This window comes from Schistocerca cancellata, chromosome 5 (genome assembly GCF_023864275.1).
Source record: "Schistocerca cancellata isolate TAMUIC-IGC-003103 chromosome 5, iqSchCanc2.1, whole genome shotgun sequence".
Lineage (NCBI taxonomy): Eukaryota > Metazoa > Arthropoda > Insecta > Orthoptera > Acrididae > Schistocerca > Schistocerca cancellata.
Window position 1 is genome coordinate 771465577 of NC_064630.1, and position 27926 is coordinate 771493502.

The 27926-nt window shown below is 45.6% G+C and overlaps 1 protein-coding gene across 1 annotated transcript in view; it reads left to right on the forward strand.

Moving 5' to 3' along the window:
• The first annotated feature begins 7893 nt into the window (after positions 1-7893).
• Positions 7894-27926, forward strand: part of LOC126188798 (uncharacterized) — a 69396-nt gene continuing 49363 nt past the window's right edge. The window contains exons 1-2 of the mRNA XM_049930410.1: positions 7894-8011; positions 16465-16706. Coding sequence (XP_049786367.1) covers positions 7894-8011; positions 16465-16706 — 360 coding nt within the window. The remainder of the gene's footprint in view (positions 8012-16464; positions 16707-27926) is intronic.

Here is a 27926-nt window from a genome sequence, read left to right on the forward strand (position 1 = left end):
CACAAAACCGTAAGACCTTAACTACAGTCGTTGCGTCATCTTTTAAAATAGAGGGCAAATCCTGTGGCAAAGAAACCACCGCCCTCTGGTCAGAGAATAAAAGACAGTCAAGTAAAATGTGGCGGACAGTAATCTGGACGCCACAAGCACTGCAGATTGGGAGGTCCTCCCGCCGGAGTAAAAAACCATGCGTTAAGGGACTGTGCCCGATGCGGAGGCGAGTGAGGAGAACCTCATCCCGCCTGCATGACTGGTAGGACGTACGCCATGGCCGCGTGGTAGCCTTGACCAGACGCAGCTTATTTTCACTGACTGCCAGCCACTCCTCTTCCCACTGACGCATAACGCGAAAACGCAGGAGGGAGGTAACAGCATGGAGGGGGACGGCACATTCAACAACGTGAGGGAGGGAACATGCATCTTTGGCAGCCACATCCGCCAGTTCGTAACCTTCTACATATTAGATTTATGTGAACCACAACACCACGCTACAACACTGGATAAGACAGCTATAATTATGACTGTAGTAACCCAGTCGCATCAACGAATTGCAGTCTTCAAGAATTCGGCTTGTTATGCGAAGTTTATCTGATGTATGGCGATCTCTGTAATTTTGATAACTGTATAAATGACGCTGAATCACATCTTGTGCGAAAGAATCCAGTAGTGGTTGGTTAGTGCTGTGTATGAAACGTGTGTATTTCATTGGCATCGTTGTATGTGTGTTATTTTGCTGTTGTTATCATGTGTAACTAAACACGAAGTAAAAGTGGCAGGTCCATGATTCGTGATCGAATCACCACTTCAGGGAAGAATGTCGGAAAGGGATTTGGGAGTGAATTGACCAATTGTTGTGACGGTCTGGCAACAGCGAACCGTTAGGGCGTAGCGTTGAGCGCTCTGATTTGGGAAACAAGCTCCAACGTGTGGTGTGTCACCTAGCAAGTAATTTTCATCCGGCTGTAGTCCACGTTCGAAATCACTCAGCTCTGCTGACAGACCCACTTTGCTGCTACTGCTTCTCTACGGTGACGGGGTATAGTTTAGTTTTCACCATTTTATTGCACTTCGGAAAGAGCTGTAAAGGCCATAGGTCTTTCGAGGGTTTGTTTTCGTATTTTTAGTGTCTCATTTCTAATTTTCTATCCAAATATAGTCTTGGCAGCAGTTAGAGTTGACGGTAAATTGAGTTCATGGTTCAGAGTAGTTTCAGGGGTAAGACAAGGCTGCAACCTGTCTCCACTGTTGTTCATATTATTTATGGATCATATGTTGAAAACAATAGACTGGCTGGGTGAGATTAAGATATGTGAACACGAAATAAGCAGTCTTGCATATGCGGATGACTTAGTTGTGATGGCAGATTCGATTGAAAGTTTGCAAAGTAATATTTCAGAGCTAGATCAGAAATGTAAGGACTATGGTATGAAGATTAGCATCTCCAAAACGAAAGTAATGTCAGTGGGAAAGAAATATAAACGGATTGAGTGCCAAATAGGAGGAACAAAGAACAGGTAGACGGTTTCAAGTACTTAGGATGCATGTTCTCACAGGATGGCAACACAGTGAAAGAACTGGAAGCGAGGTGTAGCAAAGCTAATGCAGTGAGCGCTCAGCTACGATCTACTCTCTTCTGCAAGAATGAAGTCAGTACCAAGACTAAGTTACCTGTGCAGCGTTCAATCTTTCGACCAACTTTGTTGTATGGGAGCGAAAGTTGGGTGGATTCAGGTTACCTTATCAACAAGGTTGAGGTTACGGATATGAAAGTAGCTAGGATGATTGCAGGTACTAGTAGATGGGAACAATGGCAGGAGGGTGTCCACAATGAGGAAATCAAAGAAAAACTGGGAATGAACTCTATAGATGTAGCACTCAGGGCGAACAGGCTTAGAAGGTGGGGTCATGTTACACGCATGGGAGAAGCAAGGTTACCCAAGAGACTCATGGATTCAGCAGTAGAGGGTAGGAGGAGTCGGGGTAGACCGAGGAGAAGGTACCTGGATTCGGTTAAGAATGATTTTGAAGTAATAGGTTTAACATCAGAAGAGGCACCAATGTTAGCACTGAATAGGGGATCATGGAGGAACTGTATAAGGGGGGCTATGCTCCAGACTGAACGCTGAAAGGCATAATCAGTCTTAAATGATGATGATGATGATGATGATGATGATATAGTCTTGGGGACTCTGTACCGATGCCACAGTTCTGCACTGGTGGTACCTACTTCTCGGATATGACATATCACATGTCTCAGTTGGTCTAATATTTGATGAATTTTTTCGACCTGGATTTGGTCATTTCTATAAGATGTTTCGTATTGTGCTCTTCATGTAGTATGTGGACGCGAGTGTATCGTGCTGTCCGAGGTAGTACGTGGATGTGTCGTATTTGGGTCTCGCTAGCGAGTCTCCATGATGGGCTGCCATAAAGGATTTTTGATGGTACATTTGCCTTCTAGATTCTTCCTTGAATGTTCAACTCCCTGCTGTGGAATAGTGGCATCAGTCCCCTCGCCAAGCCAGAGACTTTAAGCTGTAAGTCTTGCAATTGTCTCTGAAAAGAAAAAAAGGTGCCAATCAAGATGCTTGACAGCTGAACACCATGGTACTTCTCGCTCTTGGGTACTAACATTTCTGTCTAGTTGTGGACGTTTTTTGCTAAAGTTTATTGGAGTTGTTTCGGCTGGGCTAATTTTCACCTTGTTACGTCTGCACCACTCTTAGGTGAGGTTGAGTTGCGTCTGTAGTCCTCTGATGTTGGCGTTATGCTGGCGTCCACTCAACCGAGCGAGGTGGGGCAGTGATTGGCACTCGGTTAGCACAGTTTTTCATCCAGGGTTACCTCTAGATATTTCACTATTCCATTCACTGGTAGAGTTTCATCGAGAGGTTTGAGATCCCAGTATGTGTACTGGACCTGCTTCCTCATAAATGGTACTACAACAGTCTTCTTAGGACTGACCCTTAGGTCCTGTTTCCTGCACCAGTTCTGCACAATGTTCAATGCTCCTTGTGCCATAGCTCTGACTGCACTTGAAAATTTGCCAAGTATTACTATGACAAGATCGCCAGCGTATCCCTGGCAAATGTACTGTCTAGAGTTTAATTCTACAGTGAGTGGACAGCCTCTGGTGGTGTTGATTACCATTTTTCCTTGCATCACGGTGGTTTCTACCTTTTTACCACCAAGCATGGCTCTAATCCACCTGCAAATGGTGGTCTCCATGCCATGTACAGGGTGTTTCAAAAATGACCGGTATATTTGAAACGGCAATAAAAACTAAACGAGCAGCGATAGAAATACACCGTTTGTTGCAATATGCTTGGGACAACAGTACATTTTCAGGCAGACAAACTTTCGAAATTACAGTAGTTACAATTTTCAACAACAGATGGCGCTGCGGTCTGGCAAACTCTATAGTACGATATTTTCCACATATCCACCATGCGTAGCAATAATATGGCGTAGTCTCTGAATAAAATTACCCGAAACCTTTGACAACGTGTCTGGCGGAATGGCTTCACATGCAGATGAGATGTACTGCTTCAGCTGTTCAATTGTTTCTGGATTCTGGCGGTACACCTGGTCTTTCAAGTGTCCCCACAGAAAGAAGTCACAGGGGTTCATGTCTGGCGAATAGGGAGGCCAATCCACGCCGTCTCCTGTATGTTTCGGATAGCCCAAAGCAATCACACGATCATCGAAATATTCATTCAGGAAATTAAAGACGTCGGCCGTGCGATGTGGCCGGGCACCATCTTGCATAAACCACAAGGTGTTCGCAGTGTCGTCTAAGGCAGTTTGTACCGCCACAAATTCACGAAGAATGTCCAGATAGCGTGATGCAGTAATCGTTTCGGATCTGAAAAATGGGCCAATGATTCCTTTGGAAGAAATGGCGGCCCAGACCAGTACTTTTTGAGGATGCAGGGACGATGGGACTGCAACATGGAGCTTTTCGGTTCCCCATATGCGCCAGTTCTGTTTATTGACGAAGCCGTCCAGGTAAAAATAAGCTTCGTCAGTAAACCAAATGCTGCCCACATGCATATCGCCGTCATCAATCCTGTGCACTATATCGTTAGCGAATGTCTCTCGTGCAGCAACGGTAGCGGCACTGAGGGGTTGCCGCGTTTGAATTTTGTACGGATAGAGGTGTAAACTCTGGCGCACGAGACGATACGTGGACGTTGGCGTCATTTGGACCGCAGCTGCAACACGGTGAACGGAAACCCGAGGCCGCTGTCGGATCACCTGCTGCACTAGCTGCGCGTTGCCCTCTGTAGTTGCCGTACGCGGTCGCCCTACCTTTCCAGCACGTTCGTCCGTCACGTTCCCAGTCCGTTGAAATTTTTCAAACAGATCCTTTATTGTATCGCTTTTCGGTCCTTTGGTTACATTAAACCTCCGTTGAAAACTTCGTCTTGTTGCAACAACACTGTGTTCTAGGCGGTGGAATTCCAACACTAGAAAAATCCTCTGTTCTAAGGAATAAACCATGTTGTCTACATCACACTTGCACGTTGTGAACAGCACACGCTTACAGCAGAAAGACGACGTACAGAATGGCGCACCCACAGACTGCGTTGTCTTCTATATGTCTCACATCACTTGCAGCGCCATCTGTTGTTGAAAATTGTAACTACTGTAATTTCGAAAGTTTGTCCGCCTGAAAATGTACTGTTGTCCCAAGCATATTGCAACAAACAGTGTATTTCTATCGCTGCTCGTTTAGTTTTTATTGCCGTTTCAAATATACCGGTCATTTTTGAAACACCCTGTACCTCTGCTGCCTAAACCATGGATTCGAAGGTGGTGTTGCTAAAAGCCCCTTCGATGTTCAAGAACATGCAGAGGGCTATTTCCTGAAAGTGTAGCACATTCTCCACCTTCCCAACAAGTTGGCGGAGTGCACTTTCACACGATTGTCCTGGTTGGTTTGCATATTGGTTTATGTGTCGAGGGACCCTAGTTGACCTCCTCTCCCTAATGTTTTACGAAGAAAGGAGGACAGACTGATTGGTATCATTTCCTTGGCCTTGGTATGATCTCCCTGGCTTTAAAATGAAGACAACTTCCTCTGCCCTCCAGACGTCAGGAATTATTCCTGCTGCTAGGCTAACCATAAATAAACCGCATAGGAACTTTATTAAGTTCACTCCTGCTTGTGGCAGGAGCGCTGGAAAAATTCCATCTGGGACAGGTGACTTGAACGGTTGGAATGTTCCCACCACCCATTGGATTTTACTGTGGTCAACACGTTCCCTGGTAGATTTCCAGGTCTCCCTTCGAATAGCTGAAAACCGATGTCTCGCAGGGATCTCTTCCTGGTCTGTGTTGTCTGTCAGAGTACATTGAGGAAAATGAGTCTTGAGGAGTAGTTACAGCGTTTCATGTGCTGTCCTTGTATACTCTCCATCCTCTTTCCTTAAAGTTCCTCCTGGATTAGTGGTATCCTACTGAGGATTTTGTGAAGTCTGGCCTGAACAGCCGTACCCTTTACCTCCTCACAGAGTACCTTCCAGGACGCCTGTTTTGATTGCTTAATTACAAGATTGTATTTGACAAGGGCTTCCCGATATTCTGCCCATTGTACTTTCCTTTTCGCAAAAAGTCTTCATACCTGTTTCCTCTATGATTCCAGGTTGTTGTTTCACAAAGGTACAATCCTATTCATGCACTTGTTAGTGATTGAGCCGTTGTCGTGGTATGAGGTCATGATAGCAGAGGTCACTGCCTCTGCTACCTCCTCAAACTCTACTGGATTCCTTACCAAAGTACTGACTTCCGCTAGGCTTGAGTCGAGGCCCCTCCTATACGCCTCCCAGTCCGTTTTCCTGGGATGCCTATAGGACATGGTCTGTCTAATGCCCATTTCAACCATGAACTTAATATGAAAGTGTTCTGATGAGGATGGCTCTAAAGCCACATACCATTGTTTGACATAACTACCTATTAAATTGGAACCGAAGGTTATGTCATTTAGCTCTTCCCCCCTTATATTCCTAAACGTAGGTTCCTTGCCTCTATTGAGGATCGAGGATCTCTAAGTTATTAGCTAGTAGAAATTCTAGAAGGTGCTCACCTCTGCTGTTGGTGTCGGTGCTGCCCCACACTAAACTGTGGCACTGGCAACGCATCCAACCAACAGTTGGTCGCCCTGTTGTGCACAGGCTTCCGTCAGTCACCTCACATCCTGATAAGGAGGAGCACTGTCCTCGCAAAAAAATGTCGTGTGAGTAGGGCCTCCCGTCGGGTAGACCGCTCGCCGGGTGCAAGTCTTTCTATTTGACGCCACTTCGGTGACATGGGCGTCGATGGGGATGAGATGATGATTATTAGGACAACACAACACCCAGTCCCTGAGCGGAGAAAATCACCGACCCAGCCGGGAATCGAACCCGGGCCCTTAGGATTGACAGTCTGTCGCGCTGACCACTCAGCTACCGGAGGGCGGACACTGTCCTCGTATGAAAGGTATGTCGAGGCCATTACAAACTCCCTCGCGATTCCTTCCTCACGTTGCCGCAACCTGATGGTCACTAAGTCCCTAGAACAAAAGTCCGCCATCGGCATGAAGAGGATCCCATTTTTTACATAAATGCACGTTCTGGAGGTTCTTATATTTCTAATATAAACCAGCTTACCTCCACTGCGGCCGAGGCCCGATACATCCCCTTTATATAAATAGGGTTCCTGAATCAGGTCCACGTCCACTTGTTGTCTTCCCAGAAGACGACTCAGGGCAGCAGTGGCCCCTCTACTGTGCTGCAGATTTATCTGCAGCACGTTCAGTCTCCATCTTGCCGCCATTGTCGCTTCTGATGTCTTTGATTACCCTGACGGCAACCTGCCAGAACCCCAAGAATAGTCTCAGGTCCTGTTCCCGCATTGCCTTCAGGGATTTCTCTCCGACTTCCACCATAAGGGTTTGCTTACTTTTGAGGCAGACACTTTCCGTGTATGTTGTATTTTGCTACTAGTGGGAATGGCTACAAATGAAGATAAAGAATTTCTGCCATTGTCTCTAGCACCGAGTTTACAGAAGAAGAAAACAAGACGCTGATTTAAAATGAAATACTTACAACTGGAAACCTGTTAATGGAAATGCTGCACTCAGAACCTCATGATTACGTCAACTTTCTGCTGATGGACAGTGAAACGTTTGGTAACTTGTTTAGCGTTACTTCACTCAAACATTGAAAAACGAGACACAAGTACGCGAAAATTTACTCTCTTCTACTAGATCCTCTAATGACAGGATATTAAAATACTGCAACGTGGGAACACATAGCCCACGACGTCGGTGGAAGGACCGAAGAACTTCGATTTCTTTTATTTCATTGCACTCCACTTGTATGCCATTGTATGACTAAAATATTGATTTTGCTCATAATCTCTTCAGGTGTGATATGTGGCTGGGAAAGACGTGGTACGTCTACAATTTCGGTAATTGTCAGTGCTATATTGTTTTTCTACTCGAACGTAGTTTTCGTAGTTGTGCCGGCCGGAGTGGTTCATGGTGTGGGTTCCTGTAGTCATGTCCTAGTTCATGAACCACGGGCAACGTATGAGTGGCCAAGTAAGTGGTCCCAACAGTCGGGATACCAGTTACTTTGGAATAAGGCTGGGCATCTCGGACATATTCTGAGTCGTGGTCACCTTTGTGCTCATACGGCAAAGACTACCAAATCCACCGGTTAGTCCCTCAGCCGTTAGGGGTAAAACCCAATGGGACTCGGGGCAAGTAAGGCTACCAACCTGCTTCCCTGGTACTTTAAATATGATGCTGGCAATAATCAGAGCAAAATGCCTCGGACCTTTGGAGGTGACGGAGTCCCACCTCTAACTGACAAAACTCCTAAGATACGGCTTGGCAAACAAATGGTAATGAGATGGGGAGCTATTAATATCAATGGGGGCTACTCTGGGAAGAAGGTAGAGCTGGCAGAGGCTGCAAGTAAGATGGGGCTGGACGTTTTAGCTGTTAGTGACATTCGGGTAAGGGGTGAGAAAGAAGAGGAAATGGGAGAATACAAGGTCTACTTGTCAGGAGTAAAAGCAGGAATAGCACAATGGGGTGTAGGGCTTTACATCAGGAAAGAAATGGCACCCAGCGTAGTTGCAATAAGGTATGTAAACGAACGACTGATGTGGATAGATTTGACAGTGTCTAGCAAGAAAATTAGGATTGTCAGTATATTCGCATTGTGAAGGGACAGATCAAAATAAGATGGATAGTTTTTATGAGGCACTCAGTGATGTAGTTGTTAGAGTAAAGGACAAGGACAGTGTTCTGCTCATGGGTGATTTTAACGCCAGGATTGGAAATCGAACAGAAGGGTATGAAAAGGTTATGGGTAAATTTGGAGAGGATATGGAGGCCAACAGGAGCGGGAAACACCTCTTGGATTTCTGTGCCAGTATGGGCTTAGTAATCACAAACTCCTTTTTTAAACGTAAGAACATTCACCGGTATACTTGGGAAGGCAGGGCAACCAGATCTGTCATTGACTATATAATAACAGATCAGGAATTCAGGAAGGCTGTGAGGGACACACGTGTATTCAGGGGCGAGTTGCCGGGGCAAGCAGTGTATTTAACACTAAATTCTTCTAGAATCTCCATATGTAAATGATGCTCTAAGCCCCCCCCCCCCTATTCTAACTCCGACTTTTGCTGTTGAACATGGATTAAAAAATATACGTGAACTGACTGTAATCAACCCTGCAAGTGGAGTAGAAAAGAGTTTGGCACCTGCAATAATTTAATTTGATAAATAAGTTAAATAAAGGAAGGTTTCATTAACGTAGTGAGAAATGATGGGTTGCTCTACCGATTAACAGAATGAAAGTTCTGTCGAAAATAACAATATGATTTATTAAGACTAAACACAAAATAATAAACAAAAACACATGAAACATTTATAATACATCAAATTGGCTCAAATTGGATACTCAAACAAACGCTATAAAGGTGAAGTTGTCTCTAAACTACGTAGATTGTGAGGTTTAAGACGAAGTGGTATGTGGAGCCAATTCCTTGCCACTCAAATCTTAAGAGAGACACACAGCTAACCCAACATTAATTGCTGCTACTCAAGACAGAACAAAGTTAGAAAAAGACCAACAGGCGTGCTCTGCTGAGCTCTGATTATCACCTAGGAAAATCCTTATCTGCCGGTGCTGCGGACATACATTACCAAACTGTCTTCTTAACTCCCAGAACACGATCTGGCGTACCGGAGGCGATGGCTGGTTGCTTCGACGTCCTCGACTGAAAGGCGAGAGCCGACTACCTAGAGCACCCGTACAGACCGAACACACAACATTCCCGCCCCCACGACAGTGGCCGTGGTTAAACGTTCCAATCAGCAACTCGAAAAACGGCGGAAAATTCCACTCTATTGCCGGAGCACTACCATTCCACCAATGGAGATTCTTGGCGCCAATTTCTGCGCTTATTTTGCTACGTCACGGAGCTATGCCCTGAGCAAGCCAATCACAGTTACTATTTTGCAGAAAGCGCGGGAATTTTCCCGCCACAACTGCCTGGGTACACAAGTCATTCCCACGCCTCGCTGGTAGCCCGCCAGAAAGTGTTTTCGCTAAGTTTCTACGAAGTAACGGAACCTCTAGCCCAGCCGCTACTTCAGACCCTTCCGGGCGTGTCTTTTGACAATGTCAGCATCTGCAAAGCATTCTCTCGACTTCCTCACACCCGTCGGCTTAACGCTTTCCAGATCAGCAGAGCCCGTCTGTCACCGGACCACCCGGGTGACGAGAGACGCTGCGTGGGAAGTCCGCGTGTGAAGGAATAGCGACTTTTCACTGCATGCAATTAGAGAGGAAAACCGTAAGATAGAAATATGAGAGGCGGCTCATGCCACCTCTCAAGGGGATTCTTTGATAACACTGATCATTATTTAATCTGCAGTGAAATTGGGATTGTGAGGCCGAAAGTGCAGGAGGTCAGGTCCATATGTAGGAGGATAAGAGTGGAGAAACTTCAGGATAAGGAAATCAGGCACAAGTACATAACAGCGATCTCAGAAAGGTACCAGTTAGTTGAATGTAGTCAATTACAGTCATTGGAAAAGGAATGGACAAGGTACAGGGACACAGTACTAGAAGTGGCTAAAGAATGTCTTGGAACAGTAGTGTGTAAAAGTAGGATGAAGCAAACAGCTTGGTGGAATGATACAGTCAAGACAGCCTGTAAAAGGAAAAAGAAGGCGTATCAAAAATGGCTACATACCAGAACCCAGGTAGACAGAGAAAGTTATGTTGAAGAAAGAAACAAAGCCAAACAGATAATTGCAGCATCCAAGAAGAAATCGTGGGAAGACTTTGGAAACAGGTTGGAGACTATCGGTCAAGCTGCTGGAAAACCATTCTGGAGTGTAATTAGCAGTCTTCGAAAGGGAGGTAAGAAGGAAATGACAAGTATTTTGGACAGGTCAGGAAAACTGCTGGTGAATCCTGTGGATGCCCTGGGCAGATGGAGGGAATATTTTGAAGAGTCGCTCAATGTAGGTGAAAATGCGATCATTAATGTTTCAGATTTCGAGGTAGAATGGGATAGGAATGATGATGGAAATAGGCTCACATTTGAGGAAGTGGAAAAAATGGTCAATAGATTGCAGTGCAATAAAGCGGCTGGGGTGGATGAAATTAAGTCGGAACTCATCAAATACAGTGGAATGTCAGGTCTTAAATGGCTACACAGGATAATTGAAATGGCCTGGGAGTTGGGACAGGTTCCATCAGACTGGACAAAAGCAGTAATCACACCAATCTTTAAACATGGAAACAGAAAAGATTGTAACAACTACAGAGGTATCTCTTTAATCAGCATTGTGGGTAAAATCTTCTCAGGTATTGTTGAAAGCAAAGTGCGAGTATTAGTTGAGGACCAATTGGATGAAAATCAGTGTGGGTTTAGGCCTCTTAGAGGTTGTCAGGACCACACCTTTAGCTTACGGCAAATAATGGAGAAGTGTTATGAGTGGAACAGGGAATTGTATCTATGCTTTATAGATCTAGAAAAGGCATATGACCGGGTTCCTAGGAGGAAGTTATTGTCTGTTCTACAAGATTATGGAATAGGAGGCAAACTTTTGCAAGCAATTAAAGGTCTTTACATGGATAGTCAGGCAGCAGTTAGAGTTGACGGTAAATTGAGTTCATGGTTCAGAGTAGTTTCAGGGGTAAGACAAGGCTGCAACCTGTCTCCACTGTTGTTCATATTATTTATGGATCATATGTTGAAAACAATAGACTGGCTGGGTGAGATTAAGATATGTTAACGCAAAATAAGCAGTCTTGCATATGCGGATGACTTAGTTGTGATGGCAGATTCGATTGAAAGTTTGCAAAGTAATATTTCAGAGCTAGATCAGAAATGTAAGGACTATGGTATGAAGATTAGCATCTCCAAAACGAAAGTAATGTCAGTGGGAAAGAAATATAAACGGATTGAGTGCCAAATAGGAGGAACAAAGAACAGGTAGACGGTTTCAAGTACTTAGGATGCATGTTCTCACAGGATGGCAACATAGTGAAAGAACTGGAAGCGAGGTGTAGCAAAGCTAATGCAGTGAGCGCTCAGCTACGATCTACTCTCTTCTGCAAGAAGGAAGTCAGTACCAAGACTAAGTTATCTGTGCACCGTTCAATCTTTCGACCAACTTTGTTGTATGGGAGCGAAGGTGGATTCAGGTTACCTTATCAACAAGGTTGAGGTTACGGATATAAAAGTAGCTAGGATGATTGCAGGTACTAGTAGATGAGAACAATGGCAGGAGGGTGTCCACAATGAGGAAATCAAAGACAAACTGGGAATGAACTCTATAGATGTAACAGTCAGGGCGAACAGGCTTAGATGGTGGGGTCATGTTACACGCATGAGAGAAGCAAGGTTACCCAAGAGACTCATGGATTCAGCAGTAGAGGGTAGGAGGAGTCGGGGCAGACCGAGGAGAAGGTACCTGGATTCGGTTAAGAATGATTTTGAAGTAATAGGTTTAACATCAGAAGAGGCACCAATGTTAGCACTGAATAGGGGATCATGGAGGAACTGTATAAGGGGGGTTATGCTCCAGACTGAACGCTGAAAGGCATAATCAGTCTTAAATGATGATGATGATGATGATGATGATGATGATGATGCCGGCCGGAGTGACCGAGCGGCTCTAGGCGCTTCAGTCTGGAATCGCGCGACCGCTACGGTCGCAGATTCGAACCCTGCTGGGGCATGGATGTCTGTGATGTCCTTTGGTTAGTTAGGTTTAAGAAGTTCCAAGTTCTAGGGAACTGATGACCTCAGATGTTATGTCCCATAGTGCTCAGAGCCATTTGAACCATTTTTTCGTAGTACTGGAAATTCACGATACAGTAAGATAAATAATAATAAAACAAGTTTTCAGTAAAAATATACGGCGAAAAGTGGAAATAAACAACGTCCGCCATCTTGTCAAACTTTGTGGCAATCAAAATTTCTCTTAAACATGTCAAACACGATGTATGCTTGACAAAAGCGTCAAACCGCACAGCACACGGTCAAATGCACTTAAGCGACAAAGAAACTAGTACAGACATGCGTATTCAAATACAAAGATATATAAAAGGCGGAATAAGGCATTGCAGTCGGCAAAGCCTACATAAGACAACAAGCGTCTGGCGCAGCTGTTAGGTTACTGCTGCTATAATGGCAGATTATCAACATTTAAGTGAGTTTGAACGTGGTGTTATAGTCGGCACACGAGTGATGGGATACAACATTTCCGAGGTAGTGATGAAGTGGGGATTTTCCAGTACGACCATTTAACGAGCGTACCGTGAGTATCAGGAATCCGGTAAAACATCAGATCTCCGACATTTCTGAAGCCGGAAAAAGATCCCGCAAGAACGGGACCAACGACGAGTGAAGGAGTGAAGAGAAGGTTTCAATGTGACGGAAGTGCAACCCTTCGGCAAACTGCTGCAGATTTCAAGACTGGGCCATCAACAAGTGTCAGCGTGCGAACCATTCAACGAAACATTTTCGATGAGGGCTTTCGAAGCCAAAGACCCAGTCGTGTACCTTTGATGACTGCACGACACAGAACTTTATGCCTCGTCTTGGCCCATCAACGCCAACCTTGGACTGTTGATGACTGGAAATATGTTGCCTGGTCGGACGAGTCTCGTTTCAAATTGTATCGAGCGGATGGACGTGTACGGGTATGGAGACAACCTGATGAATCCATGGACCCTGCATATCAGCAGGGCACTGTTCAAGTTGGTGGAGGCTCTGTAATTGTGTGCAACGTGTGCAGTTGGAGTGATATGGGACCCCTGATACGTCTAGATACGACTCTGACCGGTGAGACGTACGTAAGCATCCCGTCTGATCACCTGCATCCATTCACGTCCATTGTAAATGCCGATGGACTTGGGCAATTCCAGCGGGATAATGCGACACCCCTCAAGTCCAGAATTGCTACAAAAAATGGTTCAAATGGCTTTGAGCTCTGTGGGACCTAATATCTGAGGTCATCAGTCCCCTAGAACTTAGAACTACTTAAACCTAACTAACCTAGGGACATCACACACAACCAAGCCCGAGGCAGGATTCGAAACTGAGACCGTAGCGGTCGCGCGGATCCAGACTGAAGCGCCTAGAACCGCTCGGCCACACCGGCCGGTAGAATTGCTACAGAGTGCCTCCAGGGACACTCGTCTGCGTTTAAACACTTCCGCTGGCCACCAAACTCGCGAGACATGAACGTTATTGAGCATATCTGGGATGCCTTCCAAACTGCTGTTCAGAAGAGGTCTCGACCCCCTCTTACCCTTACGGATTTATGGACAGTGCTGCAGGATTCGTGGTGTTCAAATGGCTCAAATGACTCTGAGCACTATGGGACTCAACTGCTGAGGTCATTCGTGGTGTCAGTTGCCTCCGGCACTACTGCAGGCATCAGTCGAGTCCATGCCACGTCGTGTTGCGGCACTTCTGCGTGCTCGCGGGGGCCCTACACGATATTAGGCAAGTGCACCAGTTCCGTTGGCTCTTAAGTGTGCTTGGCAACCATATTTACGTTTGACAGTATGTTTCATTGTTTACGGAGGCCTTAACACACTCTCCTCCCCGTCAACGCCGGCGTGAAAAAATTTTCCCCTCTCTACTTTGAGGTTGCGCTTGTAACGTTATGTGATTGCCTTATCATTTTAAATCATTCACTAATCGAACAGTCGCTCGGTAACAGCTACAGTTAGCAAATAATGTTGCGAGAATGTAAAAGGTGAAAATGGCTCTGAGCACTATGGGACTCAACTGCTGAGGTCATTAGTCCCCTAGAACTTAGAACTAGTTAAACCTAACTAACCTAAGGACATCACAAACATCCATGCCCGAGGCAGGATTCGAACCTGCGACCGTAGCGGTCTTGCGGTTCCAGACTGCAGCGCCTTTAACCGCACGGCCACTTTGGCCGGCTAATGTAAAAGGTGAACGACCTGTGACGTAACTTGTTTATTGTCGAAGCGCCGTCAGAGATGCAGTGAGTTATGGACTTTGAAAACCGCGGCGCGAAAAACGGACAGAAGAAGAACACTTTTACACATTTTTTTTTTATGTACGAGGTATTCTCGACGAACAGTTGTTACTCATTCTTCTCTTGTCTCTTGTAACTCGTGTCGGACGCGCATGTCTTGCCGCCGTATTATTATTGTTAAAAATAATATTATTTTGGTGTAAAGTAAAAGTGCAATACTAAAAGTGCAATACTGCACAGCAGTAGATTTATTGCGCGACGTGTATGTGAAAACGTCAAAGGAATTATTTTCATTACGAGAAGTGCCAGTCAAAACGGCATCCATGTTCAATCCTTCACTGCAATGTAAGTTCATCTATTAATTGTCATAAATTCAGAGTTAAATGGAACTGGTGTATGGACTATTTATTTAGTGTAGAATCTATGTCTCACTCCTTCATGAAGTTATTTAATATTCTTTATGTTTCTGCCAAATAGAGAGTTCACAGTCACGAATTCTTTCGTCGAAATCGGACGGAAGTTGTATGCGGCGAAATATTTTCTCCGCGCCATATTCTACTGTTAAATGCATGATAAACTACGGTCCCTTAGGAAATTCGTGTTGAGCTATCCAAAAATAATTATATTTTGAATAGGCATTTACTCTCCTCTGCAATGCAACTTCCGACTGATCGGACGATTCAACAAGAAACAACCGCACACGTTCGGCGTTCGCAAATATACAGGGTGATTCAAAAAGAATACCACAACTTTAAAAATGTGTATTTAATGAAAGAAACATAATATAACCTTCTGTTATACATCATTACAAAGAGTATTTAAAAAGGTTTTTTTCACTCAAAAACAAGTTCAGAGATGTTCAATATGGCCCCCTCCAGACACTCGAGCAATATCAACCCGATACTCCAACTCGTTCCACACTCTCTGTAGCATATCAGGCGTAACAGTTTGGATAGCTGCTGTTATTTCTCGTTTCAAATCATCAATGGTGGCTGGGAGGGGTGGCCGAAACACCATATCCTTAAATACCCCCATAAGAAAAAATCGCAGGGGGTAAGATCAGGGCTTCTTGGAGGCCAGTGATGAAGTGCTCTGTCACGGGCTGCCTGGCGGCCGATCCATCGCCTCGGGTAGTTGACGTTCAGGTAGTTACGGACAGAAGTGCCAATGTGGACTCTCCATACAGTTGATTGTGGAATTTGCAGCTCTCTGCTAGCTCTGCTAGTCGATTTTCCTGGGCTGCGAACAAATGCTTGCTGGATGCGTGCTACATTTTCATCACTCGTTCTCGGCCGTCCAGAAGTTTTCCCTATGCACAAACACCCATTCTCTGTAAACTGTTTATACCAACGTTTAATACACCACCTATCAGGAGGTTTAACACCATACTTCGTTCGAAATGCACGCTGAACAACTGTCGTCGATTCACTTCTGCCGTACTCAATAACACAAAAAGCTTTCTGTTGAGCGGTCGCCATCTTAGCATCAACTGACGCTGACGCCTAGTCAACAGCGCCTCAAGCGAACAAATGTACAACTAAATGAAACTTTATAGCCCCCTTAATTCGCCGACAGATAGTGCTTAACTCTGCCTTTTGTCGTTGCAGAGTTTTAAATTCCTAAAGTTGTGGTATTCTTTTAGAATCACCCTGTATTTCCACCGCTGATTATAGCTATATGTTACAGCACAAAAGTAAACACATTGTTATAATTAGCGACTACGAACGGGGAAATTTATAACTGTATGTTTATGTATACACGTTACGTAGACATATCGTTATACGCTGCGTCGCGTGTCGTTCAGTTCTGCCGCCCTGCGGAAGGTGTTGACGTCTCCGTCCCACCGTTCCCGTGCCGCCCACTGTCGGCTGGTCCTTGAGCCGCGGAGTGTCAGACGGCTGCGAGGCCTTGAACTCGGCGAGGCGAGGCGCGCTGCGGCCGTGTGCGCTATGAGGCGCTCGGCCACCGTGGGCGCCGCTCGCTGCCGCTGGCGCGCGCCGGGTTCCCAGCGGCGGCGGAGGCAGGCGCGTTGCGCAAGCGGGCGGGCGGCGAGCGGCCGACCGAGGTGAAAGCGGCCGCCGTCTGCCGAGCTGCGCGGCCCCACCACGCAGCCAGCCAGCCAGCCGCGCAGTCCGCCACAGTCTGCGCGCCCGAGCACGGACAGGTAAGTCGCTGCCTGCTCGCTGAGCCGCCTGCACCTCAACTACTTCCATCCTCCATGACTCATTTCAACGATTCTTTTATCGAAACGGTGTGGAACCAATCATTTCACAGTATACGTATACATTGTTAGCGTTAACAATAGCAAAAACATAATTTTGTAGCCCAAGTGCACAAAACTAAACTCAAAAACATTTTTTTTTAAAATTTTATCTCATTAGGTTGGTGCATAACTCCTAGTGTTTCTATTTCGCATGTTTGTATTCCCACTCACTATTCGTTTATTTACCGACTGTCATTTTTTATTTGTAGTTCGCCGGTGCTATCAGAGTTTACGTATTGTCTACATCTACATTTATACTCCGCAAGCCACCCAACGATGTGTGACGGAGGGCACTTTACGTGCCACTGTCATTACCTCGTCCGCAGCTCGTGGTCGTGCGGTAGCGTTCTCGCTTCCCACGCCCGGATTCCCGCGTTCGATTCCCGGCGGGGTCAGGGATTTTCTCTGCCTCGTGATGACTGGGTGTTGTGTGATGTCCGTAGGTTAGTTAGGTTTAAGTAGTTCTAAGTTCTAGGGGACTGATGACCATAGATGTGAAGTCCCATAGTGCTCAGAGCCATTTGAACCATTTTGTCATTACCTCCTTTTCCTGTTCCAGTCGCGTACGGTTCGCGGGAAGAACGACTGCCGGAAAGCCTCCGTGCGCGCTCCAATCTCTCTAATTTTGCATTCGTGATAAGTAGGGGGAAGCAATATATTCGATACCTCATCCAGAAACGCACCCTCTCGAAACCTACACCGCGATGCAGGGCGCCTATCTTGCAGAGTCTGCCACTTGAGTTTGCTAAACATCTCCGTAACGCTATCACGCTTACCCAATAACCCTGTGACGAAACGCGCCGCTCTTCTTTGGATCTTTTCTGTCTCCTCTGTCAACTCGACTTGATACGGATCCAACACTGATGAGCAATACTCAAGTATAGGTCGAACGAGTGTTTTGTAAGCCACTTCTTTGTTGATGGACTACATTTTCTAAGGACTCTCCCAATGAATCTCAACCTGTCACCCGCCTTACCAACAATTTATATGGTCATTCCACTTCAAATCGTTCCGCACGCATACTCCCAGATATTTTACAGAAGTAACTGCTACCAGTGTTTGTTCGGCTTTCATATAATCATACAATAAAGGATCCTTCTTTCTATGTATTCGCAATACATTACATTTGTCTATGTTAAGGGTCAGTTGCCACTCCCTGCACCAAGAGCCTGTCCGCTGCAGATCTTCCTGCATTTCGCTGCAATTTTCTAATGCTGCAACTTCTCTGTATACTACAGCATCAACCGCGAAAAGCCGCATGCATGGAACGTCCGACACTTTCTCTAGGTCATTTATATATATTGTCATTTGGAGGTAACGAGTGGAGCTGTCGAAGCTAGAAGATGCAGTGCCGAGAGGACAAATTGGAACATACATTTTCGACATGTTCTTCTGTTTGAGTTCAATACAGGCATAAACTGCAGCGGAAGCATCCACAAACGGTGTACTGAAAACGGCGCTCACTGAAATTTGCTCCCAAAAAGGACAGAGGAAGGACCCACTAATCAATCCCCTTGCCCCGCAGGTAGAAGAGCTGAGGGGCGTTTCCGTACTCGCATACTCATGCCACACTGTACAGAATGCTGCGAACTTAGGAGGTCAATGTTAGGAGCGCATCGACAGCTTTCTACAAGAAATCTATTCACTTTGCGAAGCCATAGAACGTGTGTCAGATCCTGTTTCAGATCCCAGTCATTTGATTCAAAATGCAGAAACGATACTTCCCACGATCATACAAAAATCAATTGACACATATCCTGAAATTCCTGAAGACGGCATCTCCGCACAAATTTGACGATTAAGAGGATTTCTTTCGAAATCCAAACTTTACTTTGGTGCTAAGATTTCTGTTTCGACAGCGCTTTCTAAGAGAATTCTTTTATTCAAAAGTCAAATTAATTAAGAATTATCTTTGGGCCACTATGAGTCAAGCACGACTGTCAGATTTAGCAGATAGCTAATAAAAAATGGGCTAGCTAAAGATATCGATTTTTTGAGGCAATTTCAAAATTTGCAAATGAAAAAGAGGAAAAAAATTGTAAGATAGTACTAGCCACCTGTTACTAGGATATCTTGGGTAACTTATTCTGCTTCCTGAATAATCAGTTTAACTGGTGTGTTTTTTTTTCTTTTTAATGCGTTTTACTTATTCTTTTCTGGCCATAAAAACTGTTTGCGGAGTAGTTAACATAATACTTTGATTACTTACTCACGCCTATGAAATGACACCTACACAGAAATTTTGTATTTTATGCTTTTGTGAGGCTGACAATACGGGGGCATGACAAAGGTCTGCACCTTATACCGAAGTAACTAGGGACGTCACCCTGAATGGTCGCTAAAATTCCCTTATCGGAACTGTTGTGAGAGAAATATACAAGTCACACGATGTCAACTCTTATGACAGCTAGAGCGGTACTATGGCCATCTGTTGAGACAGTCGCCTACTGTGATGTGACAGAGGAGGTCTATCGGGGCCCAGATCGACCGTGTATGAGGAGCAGGTAGTTTCTAGTAATTACGACGGTCCGGCTCCGTGACATAAAGGGGGCAGGTACCATTAGTCACTCTCCACGTTCAGTAAGACCTTTGCGTTTTGATGAATATCGTTTAAACTCATTAATCCACAATGATCGACGTCAGTAAACTCGAGAACTGACAAATGTGATGAACTGTGATTATTTCAAAATCGTGCGACATTTGCATGCAGTGGGGAAGGTTCAAAAACAGGGTGTGTGGGTACTGCACGCTCTAAGCTAAAATCATAAACATCAGCTGGTGTCCGTATGCCCATCTCTGCCAAGGCCAACAGTGAACTGTTTACTCTGCAAAGGCAACACAGAATCATCACACTTCAAAAGCCTAGGCCGAAGTATACACCTTCTGGCTACTCTCTAACTTATCTGCAGTTTTTCGCCGGAGCAGGATCTCGACTGCCAGTGGTGGCAATGATTCCGAACTCCGACCAGTAAAACTCAATTGAAGAAGTTAAACAATATCCTATTCTCGTATATTTTCTCGACGTTGAACCAACAAGGCTCTTAGGTGTGGAGGAAGGCAGAGAATCTCTTCCGCTCGACAGCATAATTCTGAAAAGGGCCTAATCGATGCTCTATTCTGGATGTTCACAGTGAGAAAGCGCGGGCTTTCCAGAAAATAACAGCATGACCCAATCAGGAAGCCGGATTCTCAAAGTTTAAACCGAACGAGGTGACGTAACGAAAATTCACACGGTCTGTGGAAAACCACACATACCTAAACGTTTCCTTTCTTGCTAAAAGCTGTCTGGGAAGGCTCTCATGTTTCTTTCGACAGAAAAAACCTGTCGCATGTCCAGCCTGGAGAGTATGGCCTGGGGAACTTGAATAGCCACGATTGCCGGTCTGTTCATTAGAAGCCGCGCATCTGCCGAGGACAATATTTTTATGACGGGAAATTCGTGAACAACATCGACCATTCCTATCCTGTGTCATTACTGGTGACGAGAAGTTATGTATTTGCTATAACATAAGGAAAAGAAAGCAATGGTTGAGCCCAAACAAATCAGTAACTCCCCATACAAAGACATTCGAGCAGCCACAAAAGATAATATTATGCATATAGTGGAAAAGCGACGTTGACGGGTACTACGAATTGCTTCCCCGAGGTGAAACCATCACTGCTGATAAATGAGACATCTTCCAGACGCAATCCAAGAGCAGGATTTGGTGAAGTGATGCTACTCAGCATGTCGAGTGACGTTATGCTGAGTGCACTATCCGAAAATTACCTCGAGCAATTAAACAGAGAACCGACTCGTGGAGATAACATCTTGGACCTACTGATAACAAACAAACCCGATCTTTTCGACTCTGTAAGCGCGGAACAGGAAATCAGTGATCATAAGGCCGTTGCAACATATCTGAATATGGAAGTAAATAGGAATATAAAAAAGGGAGGAAGGTTTATCTGTTTAGCAAGAGTAATAGGAGGCAGAGACTACCTAACAGATCTAAACGAAAATTTCTGTTCCGACACTGACAATGTTGAGTGTTTATGGAAAATGTTCAAGGCAATCGTAAAATGCGTTTGAGACAGGTACGTGCCGAGTAAAACTGTGAGGGACGGGAAAAACCCACCGTGGTTCAACAACAAAGTTAGGAAACTACTGCGAAAGCAAAGAGAGCTTCACTGCAAATTTAAACGCGGCAAAAACCTCTCAGACAAACAGAAGCTAAACGATGTCAAAGTTAGCGTAAGGAGGGCTATGCGTGAATCGTTCAGTGAATTCGAAAGTAAAGTTCTATGTGCCGACTTGACATAAAATCCTAGGAAGTTCTGGTCTTACGTTAAATCAGTAAGTGGATCGAAATAACATATCCAGACACTCTGGGATGATAATGGCATTGAAACAGAGGACGACACGCGTGAAGCTGAAATACTAAATACCTTTTGCCAAAGCTGTTTCACAGAGGAAGACCGCACTGCAGTTCCATCTCTAAATCCTCGCACAAACGAAAAAATGGCTGACATCGAAATAAGTGTCCAAGGAATAGAAAAGCAACTGGAATCACTCAACAGAGGAAAGTCCACTGGACCTGACGGGATACCAATTCGATTCTACACAGAGTACGCGAAAGAACTTGCCCTCCTTCTAACAGCCGTGTACCGCCAGTCTCTAGAGGAACGGAAGGTTCCAAATGATTGGAAAAGAGCACAGGTAGTCCCAGTCTTCAAGAAGGGTCGTCGAGTAGATGCGCAAAACTATAGACCTATATCTCTGACGTCGATCTGTTGTAGAATTTTAGAACATGTTTTTTGCTCTAGTATCATGTCGTTTTTGGAAACCCAGAATCTACTCTGTAGGAATCAACATGGATTCCGGAAACAGCGATTGTGTGAGACCCAACTCGCTTTATTTGTTCACGAGACCCAGAAAATATTAGATACATGCTCCCAGGTAGATGTCATTTTCCTTGACTTCCGGACGGCGTTCGATACAGTTCCGCACTGTCGCCTGATAAACAAAGTAAGAGCCTATGGAATATCAGACCAGCTGTGTGGCTTCATTGAAGAGTTTTTAGCAAACAGAACACAGCATGTTGTTCTCAACGGAGAGACGTGTACAGACGTTAAAGTAACCTCTGGCGTGCCACAGAGGAGTGTTATGGGACCACTGCTTTTCACAAAATATATTTGAATGACGTGGTAGATAGTGTTGGAAGTTCCATGCGGCTTTTCGCGGAGCATTAGAAAATTGCAGCGAAATGCAGGAAGATCTGCAGCGGATAGGCTCTTGGTGCAGAGAGTGGCAACTGACCCTTAACATAGACAAATGTAATGTATTGCGAATACATAGAAAGAAGGATCCTTTATTGTATGATTATATGATAGCGGAACAAACACTGGTAGCAGTTACTTCTGTAAAATATCTGGTAGTGTGCATGCGGAACGATTTGAAGGGGAATGATCATATAAAATTAATTGTTGGTAAGGCGGTGCCAGGTTGAGGTTCATTGGGAGAGTCCTTAGAAAATGTAGTCCATCAACAAAGGAGGTGGCTTACAAAACACTCGTTCGGCCTACACTTGAGTATTGCTCATCAGTGTTTGATCCGTACCATGTCGGGTTGACAGAGGAGATAGAGAAGATCCAAAGAAGAGTGGCGCGTTTCGTCACAGGGTTATTTGGTAAGCGTGATAGCGTTACGGAGATGTTTAGCAAAGTCAAGAGGCAGACTCTGCAAGAGAGGCGCTCTGCATCGCGGTGTAACTTGCTGTCCAGGTTTCGAGAGGGTGCGTTTCTGGATGAGGTATCGAATATATTGCTTGCCCCTACTTATACCTCCCGAGGAGATCACGAATGTAAAATTAGAGAGATTCAAGGGCGCACGGAGGCTTTCCGGCAGTCGTTCTTCCCGCGAACCATACGCGACTGTAACAGGTAAGGGCTGTAATGACAGTGGCACGCAAAGTGCCCTCCGCCACACACCGTTGGGTGGCTTGCGGAGAATAAATGTAGATGTAGATGTGCTCCTCGATAACACCCACCCGCATTCTCCTAGACCGACAGAAAACGCTATACAGGAGCTGGGTTGGAAAGTAATTCCGTACCCATTTTATTCAGCTGATCTTGCACTCAGATTTTCATCTTTTCTGCTCTCTGTCGAACAACCTTAAAGACGCTTCCTTTCTGGGTGAAAAAGCTCTCCGAAAACGGCTTGACGAGATATTTCACCTCAAAACCACATGATTTCCACGCTCGCGGTATCGGGAAGTTGCCCCAGAGTGGCAGACTGTTGTAAATAGTGATGGAGAATATACTAATCAGGCAGAACATTGTGATCATGAACCTAATAGCCAGTATGTTCACCTTTGGCACTGTTAACAGTGGCGGCGCGTCGTGGCAAGGAAGCAGTGAGGCCTTGGTAGGTCGCTGGAGGAAACTGACACCACATCTGCACACAGAACTCATCTAATTTTCGCCAATTCCGGGGAGGGGGGGGGGGGGGCTATGAGGTCTGACGCCACGTGGGGCTATGAGTTCTGACGCCGCGTTCAATCACAACCCAGATGTGTTCAGTCGGGTTCACATCTGGCGAGATGGGGGTCATTGCATCAATTGGAACTCGCCACTGTGTTCCTCGAACCACTCCATCACATTGCTGGCCTTGTGACATGGCGCATTATCTTGTTGAAGAACCTCTCTGCCGTTGGGAAACATGATCGTCGTGATGAGAGCTGTTCGCCTGGAAGACGACGGGGTTCGCGCTGTCATGTCTCCATCGGCATCAGACCGTGCAACGCTCTGCCACTGCGCCAACGTCCAGTGCCGATGGCCACGTGCCCATTTCAGTGTAGTTGCCGATGTCCTGATGTTTACATTGGCACATGCATATGTCGTCGGCTGCGGAGGCCCATCGTTTGGAGTGTTCGGTTGGTAGCCCATGTGATCCAACTTTAGTTGATGAGCGTTAGTGCAGTAGTGAGTAATATGGTTTACAGTGCTCAAGAAATACTGAATATACCTGACTGCGTTGATCCGTGGCTTTCAGAATGTGATATGAGAAACGCGCCAGTAAGGTTTCATATGATCCATGTTTTCGGAATCCCTTCTGGAGGGGGAGGTGATTCAATTAGAAATATCTTTTTTTTAACATAGCATATATTGTAGCACTCTCCATCAGATACACGCCGGCTAGACTGGACGATAGTCTTGTGGATCACTTATATTTCTCTTCCCGTAGACGAGTGTGACCTATGCTTTCTTCCAATCATTGGGCAAGGGATCGGCAGGATATTACGGTTAAAATGAGAGCTTACTCTGGAGCAGCTAACTTGTTTAATTTTGGTGTTCAGCTGTTTTTGAACGCCATAGACATCAACGTATCCATATTTTAGTCCAGTAGTCCAGCGACGTTGTTCGTTCTCCTCCTCGAAGCCGCGCCTCTTCATTGCTTATCCGCTCCACCAGTCAAATCGTCAGCATTGTTAATGTATAATACAATGAAAAGGCAAAGAAACTTGCACACCTGCCTGTGTAGGGCTCCCGCGAAGAGATAGAAGTGCCGCAACACGACGTGGCGTGGACTCGACTAATGTCTGAAGTAGTGCTAGAGGGAACTGACATCGTGAATCATGCAGGACTGTCCATACATCCATAAGAGTACGAGGGGGTGGAAACCTCTTCTGAACAGCACGTAGCAATGCATTCCAAATATGCTCAATAATGTGCAAGTCTGGGGAGTTTGATGGCCAGCGGAAGCGTTTAAACTCAGAAGAGTTTTCCTGGAGCCACTCTGTAGCAATTTCGGACGTGTAGGTTGTGCCATTGCCCTGCTGGAATTATCCAAGTCCGTAAGGAATGCACACTAAACGTGAATGGAAGCAGGACAGGGTGCTTACGTACGTGTCACCTGTCAGAGTCGTATCTAGACGCATCAGGGGTCCCACATCACTCCAACTGCACACACCCCACACCATTACCAGCTTGAGCAGTCCCCTGCTGATAGGCAGTGCCCATGGATCCATGAGGTTTTCTCCATACCCGTACACGTCCATCTGCTCGATACAATTTGAAATGAGACTCGTCCGAACAGGCCACATGTTTCCAGTCATCAACAGTACAATGCCTGCGTTGACAGGCCCAGGCGAGGCGTAAAGCTTTGTGTCGTGCAGTCATCAAGGGTACAAGTCCGTATCGATGATGTTTCGTTGAATGGTTCATACACTGACACTTGTTGATGCCCCAGCATTGAAATCTGCAGCAGTTTGCGGAAAGGTTGCACTTTCGTGTCGTTGAAAGATTCTCTTCAGTCGTCGTTAGTCCCGTTCTTGCGGGATGTTTTCCCGGCTTCAGAAATGTCGGAGATCTGATGCCTTACCGGATTCCTGATATTCACGGTACACTCCTTAAATGGTCGTACTGGAAAAACCCCACTTAATCGCTTCCTCGGAAATGCTGTATCCCATCACTCGTGCGCCGACTATAATACCACGTTCAAACTCACTTAAATCTTGATAACCTGCCATTACAGCAGTATTAACCGATCTAACATCTGCGCCAGACACTTGTTGTCTTTGTAGGCGTTGCCGACCACAGCTTCATATTCTGCTCGTTTACATATCTCTGTATTTGAATAGGCATGCCTATAATAGTTTCTTTGGCGCTTCAGTGTGATAAGGAGATAATGGGAACAAAAAAAGCAGAAGATGGTTGAAACACAGATGTTTAAAAACCTTATACGCATGAGTTGTTCATGCTAAACTGTTTCATTATATCCGGTCAGAACACGTGGATTGTGGAAAAAGTACGAAGTGGTCACTGATGAAACGCTATTATACTGTCGCATTCCGCAGACCTAGAATGTTTAAAACATTTCCGAATGAATAAAGACGCGTATTCATTTCTTTCAACAGGTACCGATTGTTACGAGAGGCTTTCTACTGAAAGTGAGTGCGGGATAGTAATTTACGGATTGCCCAGCCATGAAGAATGCAAAATACACTACTGGCCGTTAAAATTGCTACACCACGATGACGTGCTACAGACGCCAAATTTAACCCACAGGAAGAAGATGCTGTGATATGCAAATGATTAGCTTTTCAGAGCATTCACACAAGGTTGGTGCCGCTGGCGACACCTACAACGTGCTGACATGAGGAAAGCTTCCAACCGATTTCTCATACACAAACAGCAGTTGACTGGCGTTGCCTGGTGAAACGCCTCCATCACGTTTCCAACTTTGATAAAGGTCTGATTGTAGCCTATCGCGATTGCGATTTATCGTATCGCGACATTGTTGCTCGCGTTGGTCGAGATCCAATGACTGTTAGCAGAATATGGAATCGGTGGGTTCTGGAGGGTAATACGGAACGCCGTGCTGGATCCCAACGGCCTTGTATCACTAGCTGTCGAAATGACAGGCATCTTATCCCCATGGCTGTAACGGATCGTTCAGCCACGTCTCGATGCCTGAGTCAACAGATGGGGACGTTTGCAAGACAACAACCATCTGCACGAACAGTTCGACGACATTTGCAGCAGCATGGACTATCAGCTCGGCGACAGTGGCTGCGGCTACCCTTGACGCTGCATCACAGACAGGAGCGTCTGCAATGGTGTACTCAACGGCGAACCTGGGTGCACGAATGGCAAAACATCATTTTCTCGGATGAATCCAGGTTCTGTTTACAGCACCATGATGGTCGCATCCTTGTTTGGCAACATCGCGGTGAACGCACATTGGAAGCGTGTATTCGTCATCGCCATACTGGCGTATTACCCGCCTTGATGGTATGGGGTGCCATTGGTTACAGGTCTCGGTCACCTCTTGTTGGAATTGACGGCACTTTGAACAGTGGACGTTACATTTCAGATGTGTGGCTCTACCCTTCATTCGATCCCTGTGAAACCCTAAATTTCAGGAGGATAATGCACGACCGCATGTTGCAGGTCCTGTACCGGCCTTTCTGGATACAGAAAATTTTCGACTGCTGCCCTGGCCAGCACATTCTCCAGATCCCTCACCAACTGAAAACGTCTGGTCAATGGTGGACGAGCAATTGGCTCGTCACAATACGCCAATCACTACTTTTGATGAACAATGGTATCGTGTTGAAGCTGCATGGGCAGCTGTACCTGTGTACGCCATCCAAGTTCGGTTTGACTCAGTGCCCAGGCGTATCAAGGCCGTTATTACGGCCAGAGGTGGTTGGTCTGGGTACTGATTTCTCAGGATCTATGCATCCAAATTGCATGAAAATGTAATCACATGTCAGTATATTTATCCAATGAATACCCGTTTATCATCTGCATTTATTCTTGGTGTAGCAATTTTAATGGCCAGTAGTGTAGCTTTATTATTCAACATATACACTGCCTGACAAAAAAAGTGAAGCACTCAGAATGGGAAGACGAAACGTAATGAAACTTCACCGATTGAGAGAGTTTGTTACAAAATCGTGTCGTATTTAAGAACCTTGGCAGTGTGAGCCCACATATTATTATGACGGTGCACCACTTCTGGCCTGGATGCATTCACTGGTTCACTTGGGAAGAGTGTCATAAATGCGTTGTCCTGAGGCAAGCTGAGCCTCAACTGTTGTCACTGATCCTTGATTCCTCGATACTGGCGCTGGTACAGAGTTGATGTCTAGCTGCTCCCACACATATTATATCGGGGACAGGTCTGTATACGTTTGCTGACCACGGGAGTATCTCAGCATGAGACGTACAGATCATAGAGGCACGTGTCACATGTGGACAGGTAGTGTTCTGTTGAAGAAATGACCCCATGAAACTGTAGGATACGAGGTAACAAACGATGAAGCAGGATTTGCCGCCTGAGTTCCCTCAACCACTACCAACGGTGACCTGGAGTCATACCCAGTGACTCCTCGCACCATGCTGCCAAGAGCGACACCATTGAGCTTCTCCAAAGCATTGGTAAAAACGGGACCTCTCTCCAGGTTGCTGCCGACGGTGGTCATCTTGGGTAGGGCAGAACTGCGATTCATCACTGAACACAATGCGACGCCTTTCATCAGCAGTCCACGCTTCCTGGTCATGGAACCATTCCAAACGGAGCTGTCTGTACTGTGGTGTTGACGGCCAGTTTTGCACGGGATGGTTAAGTAACTT